Source organism: Aquila chrysaetos, chromosome Z (assembly GCF_900496995.4).
Source record: "Aquila chrysaetos chrysaetos chromosome Z, bAquChr1.4, whole genome shotgun sequence".
Lineage (NCBI taxonomy): Eukaryota > Metazoa > Chordata > Aves > Accipitriformes > Accipitridae > Aquila > Aquila chrysaetos.
Genome location: NC_044030.1, coordinates 50188088 through 50202051, shown reverse-complemented (window position 1 = coordinate 50202051; position 13964 = coordinate 50188088). Strand labels below are relative to the sequence as shown.

Below are 13964 nucleotides of genomic sequence, written 5' to 3'. Positions count from 1 at the left end.
TTTGCTTCAGAGCAACAACGAATTAGGAGGCATTCAACAACTTGTTTGCGAAGGGGAGATGCACTTCCACAGCAGTTCCAGACAAGCCACGTCTGGGCTATCTGAGTCATGTGTTTCTTTCTGCACTGACCTCCTGCACCTAAGTTGTCAACTGTGCAACTGAGTGGCACACTGATTCAGGGAAATGAAGTAAATGGGTCTTAACCTTACTAAAACACTGATTTGCCTTCAGCCGGGTCAGTGTCCGTCCACCACGCAGTCAGACAGCACTAATGTTGTTACCAGAAAGAGAAAGAATGGGCGAAATATGCAGCTGCAGGCAGACAGAAAGGTGAGACCACAGCAGCCCAAGCTTTAATCAGCTTTAATTTCTGTGGAACCACACCTTTAGTCACTCAAGTGAACTCACGTTGTTCCTTAGTGTTACTATATAATGATTTTAATAAGTTTTTTATATATTTAGGTGTAAGCCAGGAAAAAAAAACCCAAACCTGTGTCTCATGTGGTGAAAGTGTTGGCATTAAACCAGCCATGTCTGCTTGATGCTGCTGTGAGTTGATCCACTGTTTGCAAAATCAAGATTCCTGTTGTTTATGTTCAAAATCCAGCAATTACTAATGCTAAGCAGCATATTGCATTGCTATCCATTTTGATAAGCCTAACTTTCACCCAGCAAAAAACCCACAAACCTGTAATAAAGATAGATCTACACACTAGACTCTGGTGTCTAGATAGATTTACACCCTGGCTCTGCATTCATTGCCAGTCTTACATCAAAGAGTTGAAGGAACAGCCAGGGAGCTTTCCTTCATAAAAGAACAATCTCTTCTGCAGCCACAAGCCCCAGCTGTTTCTTTCAGATAAACACTGTTTCAAAATTGACAGAATTATGGGCTGATAAATAAAAATCAGAAAAATAAGTGAATAAAAGGAGATGGGGAAGAAAAAGTATTTTCCTGTCAAAGCTCAACATTAAAGACATCAAGGTTCAAGAAGGTTGGTAAGATAGCAGGAGCTGGCAAAAATGCCATACATACTCTAGGTCAATACCTCACTACAGGTGAGTGAATAGTTTACAGATTCCTGTATTTCTGAAGGCTGTGTGGAGCCATCAATGAGTACATAGTTTGGTCCTTTTTTTATAGTGTAGTCTGTAGAGATTTGCCTAGTTTTTCATGCTGCAAGCACATAATTTTTCATTGAACTAGAGCATATGTTTAGAAAAGGCCTCTAGGACTGATTTAAGGACTTCAAGTGATGCAGAGCCACTGTGCTTCTAGGGTGCATGTTCCATTAGCTTCCCACCCTCAGGGTTAGGCATTCATGTTTTCAGAAAGAATGTGTTCGGCTTTAGTTTGCAAGCACTTATGGAAGACTTCTATCCTAACAAGTTTAAAAGCTTTTCAAAAGTTTTAAAACACATTTATACCAAAAATTGTCTTCCACTTCCTCCTTAAATGCAGCCACTTTGATGGCGAGACCCAAGCCTTTCCTCCAGCATGCAACAGCTCTACCTAGCACTTGAGCTAAATACTCAGCAAACAGCCAGAGCCTCCAGGAGTAAGGGAGAGGAGGGTTTAGGAAAGTAGAATTCACTTAAGAAGCCAATAAGTTTCATAGTGTTAATTTAACACTCATAAACCTTCAGAAAAGCACCTTGGACACAGAAATGAACAGTTCTGATCAGGACCTTAATACTGGCCTTATCCAAAAGATAATACAAATACAGCTGCTGGCCGAACTGTAGCAACACAGGACAATTTCAACCCTTTGATGTTTCTGGTACCCTCACTGCATCCTGCAGTGAAAAGCTTTTACTGAAAAGCTTCCCTTGGAAGTTGTCAGCAAGGGTGGTATCTTTGGCATGACAACCTCACATCTGATAGCCCAGGTCTGAGCAGCACAGTAGCACAATGAAGGCGCAATCTTCAATAATATTTATCCAGTAATTGTACCTTTTGTATGTGTCTTTGATGGGAGTGACTAGTAAAGCCAGATCTCAGACTTTGCTATCCAGCCATGACTTTTAAGTGTGAATTCCAGCATGTAATTCATCTGAAGAGGCTGTTCTACTGCTGTCATCATGGATGCCGCTGACCCCATGTTACACTCATAATTATGTTACTACAAGATCTCTTTTTTAGTGTCTCAGGAGGAGGATATCGCTATTAATTAAAGAGCAAGAGTTAGGTGGGAAAAAAGAAAAAAAAATACAGAGAGACAAGGATTAGTGTGTCTTTTCCCTGGATTTTATGTTTTTCATTTGTGCAAATGATCCAGAAAAAGCCAATGCCTGGGAATTAAGTTTATTTCATGAGCTCTGCAAATATGAAATCAGTAATTGGTTTGAAAGGTTACAAACAAAATCAAGCTGTCATCTGTAGCTCACTGAGGCCCTGCTCTTTGAATCCATTTCCAAGAAGGCTGCATCCACTCTCTTTTTCTTTCAGTGTCCACCTTGCAGGCACTCACTCTTGGAAGCAGGCAGATAAAGTTTGTGACCATCGGCATCAGCTCCATCAAAGATGTAACCTGGTGGGTCTTTGTAAGATGCCAAGCATCTAACAAGGCCCTTTGGTGTGTAGCTGGTGGCATAGGTCGTTTTAGCATCTAGCAGAGTGTGATGATTTGGGCCTGACCAGCCAGGTTTATAGCTCTTCACAACTGTGAGTGGATGAGGCACATAATGGGTCTGAAAGGTAGTCAAGCAATCCATTGGTTTTGCTGGGAAGGTCAGCTCCGGAACATGAGTGATAGGTTTTAGCCTCTTGCACAGCCAAGGCTTATAGTCTTCCTTCATTATAGAAGAGCTATTGAATGGCTCAGTACTTTTTTTAAGGTGGGCCAAAGATTGACACATCTTGGCTGGCTTGCCATTTGGGTGCTTGTAATGTACCTGAGTAGTGGTGTGAAGGTTCATTTTCTCCAGAGGCGGAAGATATACGTCAGGTTTTTTGGTGAATACGGGAGGCCGTGGCCAAGCTTGGTATTTTTCTTGAAACTCAGTTGTAGAGGAAAATGGAAGTTCATGGAGAAGCTTCAGCTGGTATGGTTTTGCAAGCCTGGCTGGCTCACCAACCATCCCCTTGTAAGAAACTTTGTGGGTAGTGAGGCCATCAAATGGGACCTCATTGACCTTGTATTTCTCATTTTTATGGACATAACGTTTCTGCAGAGGATGTGGCACATAATTCATTCTATAATTGGTTATATTCTCAAAGGGACCCTTGATTTTCTGGACCAGATTCAGAGGTTTGCAGCTTTGAGTGGCAACTGGCCCCCTGTAGAGATAGTCATCCTGGACAATGGTTCTGTGGTCAAATTTTTCTTCTGATGGGTGAAATCTGTCATTTGGTCTGATTGGCTCTGTCTTTGGTTCATTCCATAGCACATAGTCATCTGAAACGTAAGAGGAATCCTTTCTAAGTGCTCAGCCGAAGTTCTTTGGTGAGTTTAGGCATATACCATATTATGTTTTGATTATTACTTTTTGTACTGTAATAAATATTTGTTGATGTTGTAATGATTGACAAACCCTGTTAGAAGAGCTGCTGTAGAACACATACACTAGTGTGCTAACCCCTGGAAATGCTTAACATTTACACAGCAAATAGAATGAAAATAGTCCAGTACCCACCCATACCTACAGAGATGATGAAATACAACGTGGGAAGATTAAATTACATTCTCAGTCTTGCAGAGACCTTTTCTGCAGGTGACTGAGTGGCTGCTGTCCTCATGCTCAGTCAACCAGAAATCATGAAAGTGGAGTATCATGGCACTGACTTCAACCCCCTTCATTTACCTTCCTACAGATATGTTGTGGCTGGCTCAGAGCACAGGCAGAGTATGCCTATGTCTGCAGAAGGTGGTTCAGGTGTCTCCCCCGGTAACTCTGTGGCAAGAAGAACCAGATGTCCATCATTCTACTCTAAAGGCCAAGTTGTAGAGCTATGCATCGTTTTTATACCTTCTCATTTGGGGACAACCTAATTTCTCAACTGCACAGATGTGATGCTGCCTACTGTTTGCTGAGTTCAGGGTTTTGCAGCTCATTTGGTGTCAGCAAGCTGTGCTGTGTGGCATCTCCTTGGCTCTTGGCTTTGCTTTCTGTGGTACTCTTGCTGTCAGTACAAGCAGGAACCGAGAAGGAGCTTGTAACTCTGTCTCCAATTCTTCCTTATTAGAAGAACTGTGTCAGAATTTACAGACTAAGCCTACACTGATCTGAAGCATTGAATCATACCACAGAGATGGTCCATACTCCAGAAATCTTGCTATCCAAATTAATGACTAAGAAAATATTTTACGTAGCATTTTGGAGACATTCATATCTTCCTTCCTCGGCAGGATACCAGGGAAAAAAAAGAGGCACTGAGACTTAAAAAGATTTGCACTCAGTCACACTACAAAACTATTGCAAACTGCCTAGCTCTCCAACCAGTGCTGCAGCCAGAAGACCATCACTTTTTCCCTTCCTAGCAATCTTGTGCAACTTCCCCTAGAGAGCATTATGGTTACTGGTAGGAAGTTGAAATGAAATAGTCTTGGAGCTAACCCAAGTCATTTTTTTATTTAACTTTCCCTCCTTTCAAACCACATTCAGAGTCATGAGGCAAATAAGCTTCCAGCTGACTCTGCACAGGAAGGAAGTCTAGATTTCAAAGTACTAGAAAATAAATGATGCAATTAGGTATCAGGATATTTGAACTCTCCAATCCAGAGTTATTCCTTTTGAATGGCAGTGGCTATGGTACTGCACAAACACAATTACACAAAGGATGTGTTCATTACAATGTGAAGTTGACCAAAAAAAAAGTAACTTTTTGTCCCAATTAGATGTCTATTTAAAGTCCTTCTGGTTCATAGCAAGTTGCTCTGCCCTGGCACAAGAGAGGAAGCAGCAGCCACAGGTGCCATGCTGCTCCCAGGAAGCACCCCAGCCCTTGGGTACAGAGCTGCCCTCATGCCACTAATTAGTGTAGTCAGTGGAGAATATGGCCCTGCCTGTGTGCACTGGCATAGACATTCATTTGCCACTGTCAGTGCCACTGAAGTGCAGGCTGCGTGCCCTGCTAGTGTCAGGGTGTTTAAATGCCCCAGGTACTCCTGTTTCTCTGGGGGAATAGGAGATGTCCAGGCACCACCACGCTCATGGGATGCTGACCTTGTACTCGTGCCTAGGGTACATCATTTTCCTGGAGAGATGGTCCAGCAGGGTGAACCATGAGCACATATGGACATGTGTCATTACAGGGGATGTATTAATAAAGTGTTAAAAAGTGAGAAGCTAATGAGCTTCAGCCCATCTCAAAGCAAGGGGTCATTCAGAGATCTGACATTTCAGACACCAACCAAGAGCTACCAAAAAACTTTTTATGTTCTCCCATCATCTTTGCTAGAAAACAGTCTGCGCACTTTGGATGTAACCACAGCTTTTGCAAAATATTCAAAATATGACAAGCAAGTCCATCTGTCTTCAATTTTAAAAATTTACAAGCTCTACACATTTGGAGACCTCATAGGCATTATGAATTTATTTTACTTAGTGTAAGCCAGCAGTGCTACTATTCCTTCAAAATATGTTACAATTTTATTGTAACTCTAATTCTTCCCCATAGATATTAATAGTTTCCCATGTAGCACAATCTTGAAAACATTAGTGGGTACAGGAGGGAACAGAGGATATGAACCATATGCTATTGGAGGGTTAGGCACATCTCACTGTAACAAAGCAAGACAAAACTAAAATTAGATTGTGTACCTGCAGATGGATAGAAACACCTCTGTGCGTATCTTGGAGGAGATGAGAATTTTGAAACCTTAAATTGCAAAGTAATCTGACATCAATTGTGATATGTAATAGCATCATCTTAAACCTACAGTGTCATTTGGGATATCGTGTGTTTAGTGGGAAGAAGTAGACACTACAGTAGGAAAGGTAATTTAATACCAATGCAGCAATACTGTTTTATATGCTGCTTAAATATTTGAATTATGATAATTAATTGAATAGCATGTTTCAAAATTTCACACTTGAGTAGTGATCAGTAAAACCTAGCAAAGCTTAGAGAATAGCCCAAAGAAAACTTGTATTTTTTGTGAACCTGGGCCTTTAAAAGGGAATTTATTCAGTATGCAACTTGATCTTTGAGGGGGTTTGGACAAAGATTTCCATTTGCAGTGTTTTGAAAAATACAGAAATTATAACCAAATGTAGCTGTGATACATTTTAGTAGAGCTCTAGAGTAACAGTTAAGGTGCTGACCTAAACACTGATAAAAGACAAAGATATACATCTGGTTCAGATACAGAGAAGTTAGGGATATCTAAACACAGAAGGAACGATCCTCCGCTTGTGCAAAGCAGCCTTTTTTTATTGGCTTCACTGAAGCTATTCCAATGAATACCATCTGGTGACATTGCCTATGCAAAACAAAGTGTTCAAAATTGTAAACATGGGTATTTTGCACCTGCGGGTCATGGTCTTCACGACTCAAGTCATTCTAAATGGACAGTATTTCCTGTGTGCTTAATGTAGAAATTTCAGTTTATGCCATTGCAAACATGCAGCTGCACTAAAGTCTGACTTTCAGTCATTTCAGCTGGGTAATCTTAACACTGCATTCACATAGCTTTTATTTGCTTACTTTATCATTTCAAATTTTAAGAAAAAAATTGTTTCTTTACATTGGGACAAATATCAATGCCAGCACCAATCATAAGCTTTTATATTTGCATAGCATAATAATAAAATAAATTAAAATAAAATAAAATAAAATAAAATAATTAAAAATTATTTTCAGAAATACACAAATGCTAGCTATCTGCCTAGCAATGTTAGCTAGCTGGAAGGTGTGCAGAGGGGAGGCAAAATCCTCTGATTTTCTACTTATGACTTACTACCAAAACTAGTACCATTGCTGTAAATATGTAACTGAAAGATTTTGCCCAGTGCATGCAGAAGAGATTTCATGCTGTTGGAGAGGAAGGAACAAACCCCACAAACACAAACCACCTACACCACGTTACTGCTACTGAGACACAAGGGCATAGTTAGATGCACAGTTCACCTGTTTTACCAGGAGTAGAACTTGAGTGCTTTGGAAATTTGTGTGGAACTTCTGTGTGTCCATAATTCCCATATATGCCTCTTGCACATTGATAGATTAACTCTGCAGCACACAGAAAAAGGGTCCCATGCTTCATGACCTGCTCAGATGCAGCAAACTCTATGTATTTTAGATGTGTCTGATTTACTGAATGTGTGGACCAGCGCTTCAGTATAGAATATGTTCAATATATCCTAAAGATGATGATGATGGACCCATTTGCAGGAGTTCACGTGGCCCTGCTTCTACCTAGGATGCATCTAGGCCTGTCAGACATGCAAAAGAGGTGAATTCAGAGAGATCCCAGTGCTACCATTAATGCAGGGCTGTATTCCCAACAATTTGTGTCTGTGTGGTTCCTGCACAGCTTGCTGGCAAACACAGACAGAAGAAATAACAACTGCACACTGTTTTGATCTGTCTTCTTCAAAAATGAAGCTACTGGTGAAGTCCTGAAAGAAGCTGCAAGAGCACATACCTTCATAAGTGGTTCTTGTATCCATCTTGGTGCTGGGGATGTGTCTCGTCACACAGGGGAGGCATGGAGGTACTTGAGAGATAGGGTAGGAGTTATAATCTTGTTTATAAGTGGAGGTCAAATCCATACTCTTATCACTCTTGTCATGCTTTTCAGGTGGTTTAAGTTTCTGTGGCAACACTTCATGAGCTATGTAATCTCTCCTGTGAAGAATAATTTCATTATGTCTTTTGTCCTAAGGAAAAAATTATGTTCATTTTTCTTGAGACACAAAGAAATTAATACTTTCCTCTACCTCCACAGCCTAGGAAAGTCTGGATAGGATACAAGTAGTTAATGAGACACACAAGCCTCTCACATTTGGAAACCTGGACTCTGAAAAAGGAACTGAGGCAGATCTGGACAACCTCAGGCAGGCCAGGTTCCCCCTTCTCTCCACCCAGTGAGGGTAATGGCCTTACACAAAGATATCTCTGTTCTACAGTGGAGTTACACCAGAAGACATAACTCCTTTTAAAAGCCCAATAATTATAGCAGGCTATCTAGTACGTATGGGAAACATATGAAAGGCAACAATAGCCTTCCCAGACAATACACTGTACAGCAGTCCAGCCCAGGATGGGGAGATAAAAACAAAACAGTTTTACAGTAAAACACCAGCTGAGGAAAGAAACATCAGCATGGTCAGACAGTCAGCTTTTTCTCAGGTACCACTGTAAAAGAGCTATTTTAAGATACTGGAGTAGTGTCACTTAACTCCAACAAAACATTACAGAAACAAGATGGAGAAGAAAATAATATCACCATCCAACATTCACTAACCTGAACCTATTTCACTGCCCACATCCTTTGGTACAGGGCAGAGAGCTGCTACTTGGCACCACTGAATTCAGTCTCTAATGTCAGAGTACTTTTCCACTGGTGTGCAGATCTGTTTACACCACAGGCAGCCAGCCAGAATAAATGATCAGTACAGGAGCTATTCTAATATTAATATTGTGCTTTGCATCTGGAGTGGTGCTGGGTGAGCAAGAGCCTGAGTCTCTGAATATACTGTATTTGTTAGCAAATAAACAAGATTCTCAAAATTCTGTGTGTAGCAGAAGGGAAGAGAATTCACATTGCAAATTATTAGGTATAGGGGTAAAAACAGAAATGCAGACGTAAGAAAAAAAAATTCAAGAGCATCAAGAGGTACTTATGTAAATGTTACACATGTTGTAGCCCCTTGGCATACTTCCATCAGCAATTTAAAGCTAATGTTTTTTAAAAGGAGCTAAGGAAAGACAAGCAGGAATACAACAGGCATGCAGCATCCTCAGAGGAAGGACGGCTCAGTAACAGAAAGGGTCTTTCTCAAGCCACTCACAGTACACTGCACAGTCCCATGTTTGAAACAGCTGAGCCTGTACAGAGGCAAGTAACAGACCACAGACAGGCAATTCTTCATGAGTGTCATTAAGGGTTTTCTGGCAGTGGGCGTATCTTTTCCCACTCTGACTATTGCAATACAACAGAACCTGCGGTGGAGATTACAGAGGAAGGATTGATCTGCTGATAAATCAGTGGCAACCTGCATCCAAGATGCCATGAAAAATGGTACTGCCTGCAACTCCCAGACTTTATCAAGGGGGCTTGCTGTTGCAATATGACACCTAACGCTCAGCGGAGTGTTATTAGAGAAGACTGGTGACAGCTCAGTGTTTGCTCGCTGGCCTCACAGTCCCTGCAGCTATTCTCATACACTCCATCCATTCGTTCTCTCTGACTTCAGCCACACAGAACCAGAGCTTTTAGCAGCCCTCTAATAGGTGGTGGCACTTTTCCACCAGGCTGTGGTACTTTCACGCTGGCTGTATTTTCTTACCAGTGTTGCCCAGAGGACAGCAAGTCTTGCAATCCGATGGCTAACTGTTCAGGTTCTGTGTTTTCTCCTCTCACAAGGGCGGGCAAGTTTTACGTATTTAGTAGAGTGCATGCTCTGAAGAAGCAAATGTAAGTAGTTTCTGCGCTTTCTTACTAGTCTGCTTTTCAGCAGTTGTACTAAACTCCAAGAGTAACAGTTACTGTGGGAATCACTAGCCTTGTCTGAGCAAGGATAGTTTTGCTGGTTGAACCAAAGTTTATAAGGACTCCTTGACAGACCCCACATGGTGGCTGCCCCTCCTCGCCTGCCTTAAGAGGACACCAGTGAGCCCAGGATTTAGTTATAGACAGACACAAAGATGTCTAGCTGCTTTGGCTCATGCTGGAGATGGAAGGCCTATACAGAAGTGAAGTCTGCTCTTTGAAACCCTCTGATCCTCTCTGTTGTTGCTGAAAACTCCCACGCAGACAGAGGCATCCCAAATCTGTCAGGCATTTCAGACTCCATCAGCCACATCTGTGATTTAAATTCACAACTCTTAAAAAGGCATAGTTAGGGGAAGGAGTTGGTAGAGCTTCTACATCAGGATAGGGAAAAATAGGTGGTGTTAGCTGTTAAGACTTCTATTAACCTTTAGCCTTTAGCATCTCCTAGGTGTCTAATTCAGTTCAGCAAAGGCAAGAGTGATGTTGCTTGTGACTGTGCCTGTGATGAGAAAGGAAGTAAACATCAAGATCAGGCAGCAGCCACTGTTTGAGGAAAGGGAAGCTCTCAGATTCATATTAAAGGATCAGATTCCTATTTTTTATGAGTTTCTTCTGTGGACACGTGCTCGGCACATCACTCTGCCAGCAGCAGGGAAGAGCCTCAGCAGTTACTTCCATCAGGGCACAGTGCAAGAGCAGGGGCTTCTGCCAAACACCAGCACTGAGCAACGACACACCTGAGGAGCAGAAGCAGCCCAGCAATCCACAGTGAGTGCCTTGAGGAGAACACCCAGACCCCCTTTCCAATCATCAAGCCCTACCGTATTCACACCTCCTTGGAAACCAGTCATTCATGTTACAGTGTACAAAGTGCCACACAACACATAGAACAAAAGACATATACTCCTCCAGTATCACCCATACTTTCCCAGACAACACTTCTGCTGGTTTCCCAGAAACCTTCCCAAAACAGAAAGCGAGCAAAAGCCAAGACCATGAGTGCGTTTCTATGGCCCATGTATTCTCTGATCAGATCACATCTCAGCCTCCAGGAAGTGCCAGAAGAATAGCGGCTTGCTTCTGCGACAACAACTGGCCTCTGACAGACCTTCGTCCCTCCTTCACAGAGCCCTCAACATTGTTCTGTTCAGGCTCCCCTTGTGAAAACCAATCATTTTTCTTTTCTCTGTTACCCATCTCTCACACACACATTATCTAAGTCACAGCCCTCACTCTTTTTCACTGTTTTTCATACTTTGTAGTCGAGATGCCTTCCATGGGTATCTGTGCCATCTTGTACACTTCCTTTGGCTTAAATGAGCCTCTGGGAACAGTGATGGGGTAAAGGGGATATCGCTCCATGTACTCTGACAGCATGCATGGTTTCTCATTCTTCTTATAGGGCCTCGTGGGCAGGTGTGGACAACGGTGACATCTGCAAGGGAAAAAAACCAGCACAGCAGTTAGTGACTCACAGGTAGCTGATTAACAATACCTCATTGTGTAAGTTGGCTGCAGGTTGCAACTACAAAATAGGGGATGAGTGACCATTGCAATGACTGCTGCAGCCTTGATTATTTAAAGTGCAAACCCATAACCTGCCCAAAGAAAGGGCTACTTCTGTTTGCTGCTATAGCCTGTGGTAAAAAAGTCTGTGAAGCCAACAAAAACAGCCTAAGAAACACCAGTTCACCTAGATGAACTAAAAAGCAAGTTAACCTGAGATACTACCAAGTGCGCCATATTGTGCTGGACTAGAAAGTCTATTTAATGTCCCTTTTGTTCCATTTCTCAACAGTTTCTTACCCTACTTTATCCACATATTGAGCTCACTGGTGTAGACAAGTGAGCAAAAGCTGCAAGACCGCTCCATAATGCGCACCAAAACGGGGGCAGTGAGAACAAACTGATTTTCTGAGGAAGCTCCCTCCTGACTGAAACTAAAACACCACCATGGATTGTCCATCACTGGTGGCCTCTTTCCTTCCACACTAGGACCAGGACAGAGCAGGGTGGGCAAGGCTCATCCTGTCAAAAAGAGGTTTGGGTTCCCACCCTCAGATTTCTTCACAGAGACATTAACAGTTTATGTCCCTTTCTGGTTTGAGGCAAACCCGCTACAGTCAATGCGAAGGTTGCTGATTAAGGACTTTCAGGAACCAACCTACAGGAATTACAGTGAGAAGAGGCAGCCTCTGGTTTTATGTCTCATGCATCATTCCTGCCAAAGACAGAATGTTCCCAGCTGGAAGTATGTTTTCCAGTGCTACGTCTAGTCCAGATATGAATTACTTGTTTGAAAGGGCTTCTATACTTAACAGAGTCCCTCTTTCATTAAACGTTGAGCAATCTAGGATCAGTAGACGTCTGATTACCTAAATTCATACAGATAACCTCTGGTCTACATTCAAGGGTACACCTTCATATACTGAATAACTTTCCAAACTAGCACAAGAGAGGGAGAAGGGCTCAGAGGGCTCAAATAAAATTCAGCATCTTTTTGACAAGTCGGTTTCTCACTTGGATTACAACTCCTTCTGTGAAGTGATAAATCAGGAGGAGTCCTAGTGGAGTCATTTTTGCCTTAGAGAGGTTTTGAGTTTGGACCCAAAGGGAGTCCTTACAACAAGTAAGGCAGACTATCCCTGTCAGTTAAAATATTGGAAGAAAAGACTTCAGGGTGGAAATCGGAAAAAAAAAAAAAAAAAAAAAAAGAGAGATGCCCCACTCTGAGGAACCTTATAAAATTGCAGCTTTCACATAACTGGTGGAGAGGCAAACAGGAAAATGAAAAAAAGACTAATATGCTCACTCTTGCTGGTCCATGTGACCTTGCTGGAATGGATTTTGTGACAAAAGCCTTCCAAACTCAGGCTGCATTGACACTTTCTGTATACACTTGTGGTCTTCCAGCATTCGTAGGAATTATTCCTCACTCTCCAAGGGAAGATGATCTGCCTATTCATTCTGCTTCAAATCTGCTGGCTTCACATCACCCCTAAGTGCACTTTCATCCTCCTACTCTCTTAAAGTCTATGACGCAACAAGCTGGTCCTCAGCTTGGCTCTGGAGTGTGTTGATGAGGCCTTTATGTTAACTTTTTATGGTAAAACTGCACTCAGACCTGGGTGGGGGAAATAGCTATATGACCTAGTTCATCGTGGCCTTGCATACAGTGGAGACACAGGCCAGGAGTAGCATTTTGCCAATGAAGAATGGCTATTCAGGAGCAAATTAATGATGCTTCAATACCATCAGTTAGTATCCCATTACAGATCAGCTGCACGCATAGGGTTTGGAGGGACTCGCTTGTGACACCGGGTTTCCCAAGTGGTCCAGAGAGGAGGCTTTGTGCAGCTCGCTGCCCATACCCAGGCAGGCTCTCTGCTGCAGACAGGTTATCCCGCACCCCGATGGACATTCGCAAGACAGAGCCCTGTACCTGCCTAGTAGCACTGCTGGTACTGGGTATGGTGAGGGGTCCTGCGGATCAGCAGGACAAGGGTGGGTAATGCAGGTACCCCTCTGAAGACCCCACAGGAGCAGGCAAGGACAACAGCTTACGAAATCTACATTTTTCCCCTTGCAGACATCACTAGCAGCGTGAATGCTGGGGGACTTCTCAACAGCCCAGCATGGGAAAAAGTCCAGCATCTCCTGCAGATGGCAGCAGCCCCAGGCTGCCAAGCTCTTTGCCCTAGGATGAAGTTAAGCTTCCAGCGTGATCTGGCAACACAGGTGGCTTTACACCGCAACTACTCACCCACTCTGTATGCATACAATTCTGCTTTCTTTGTTGAACTTCAGAGCGTGCAACAACAACAGAATGAGATATTTCAGAGTTAGCTCTTGGGAAAAGCACTTTCCCACAAATAAATCCTTCCTGACAGGGCACAGAAGTAAACCTGAATGTTTTGTCTTCTATTATTTTGCATTACATTGTGATGTATGCCCACGGATTTTACAGTAGCACTCTATTACAAACTATGAGCAGAAAATGATCATCAGTGATAATTCACCACCAATATATGATACTATAAAAGCTTTCTTCTGCATCCAGAGAGATATTCCTGAAAGTATTTTTTGCTGGAGTCTAATGTAAATAACAGAGCAAGACTCTTAACAACAAGGAGTGGAACAATGCTAGACTTCAAGGTTTGCTACACTTTACTACTCCTTCTGGCACGATAAATATTTATAAAATAAACTACATGATTCTTCAGTACTGAAGTCACTGCTATGTGACTGCAGCAAGTCAGCACATTAATGTCAGAGCCAAACAGGTGAAATATTACTGTATG

At 42.4% G+C, this 13964-nt stretch overlaps 1 protein-coding gene across 1 annotated transcript; it reads right to left on the bottom strand.

Moving 5' to 3' along the window:
- Nucleotides 1-2310: 2310 nt before the first annotated feature.
- On the bottom strand, nucleotides 2311-11086 carry SAXO1 (stabilizer of axonemal microtubules 1). Its single transcript, XM_030004779.2, has 3 exons — nucleotides 10919-11086; nucleotides 7591-7793; nucleotides 2311-3399 (listed from the first exon to the last, which is right to left on the bottom strand). Exons 1-3 carry the CDS (start codon nucleotides 11038-11040, stop codon nucleotides 2447-2449), a joined length of 1278 nt encoding a protein of 425 aa, XP_029860639.1. The 5' UTR covers nucleotides 11041-11086; the 3' UTR covers nucleotides 2311-2446.
- Between the last annotated feature and the right edge of the window lie 2878 nt (nucleotides 11087-13964).

Bases quoted from the DNA above. Each gene is read 5' to 3' on its own strand.
- SAXO1 (XM_030004779.2), bottom strand. From the start codon at position 11,040: ATGCTGTCAGAGTACATGGAGCGATATCCCCTTTACCCCATCACTGTT. The intron at 7,794-10,918 runs GTATGAAAAACA...TATTCTTCACAG, and splicing joins GAAGGCATCTCGACTACAAA to GAGAGATTACATAGCTCATG. The intron at 3,400-7,590 runs GTATGTGCTCTT...CTTACGTTTCAG, and splicing joins TACAAGAACCACTTATGAAG to ATGACTATGTGCTATGGAAT.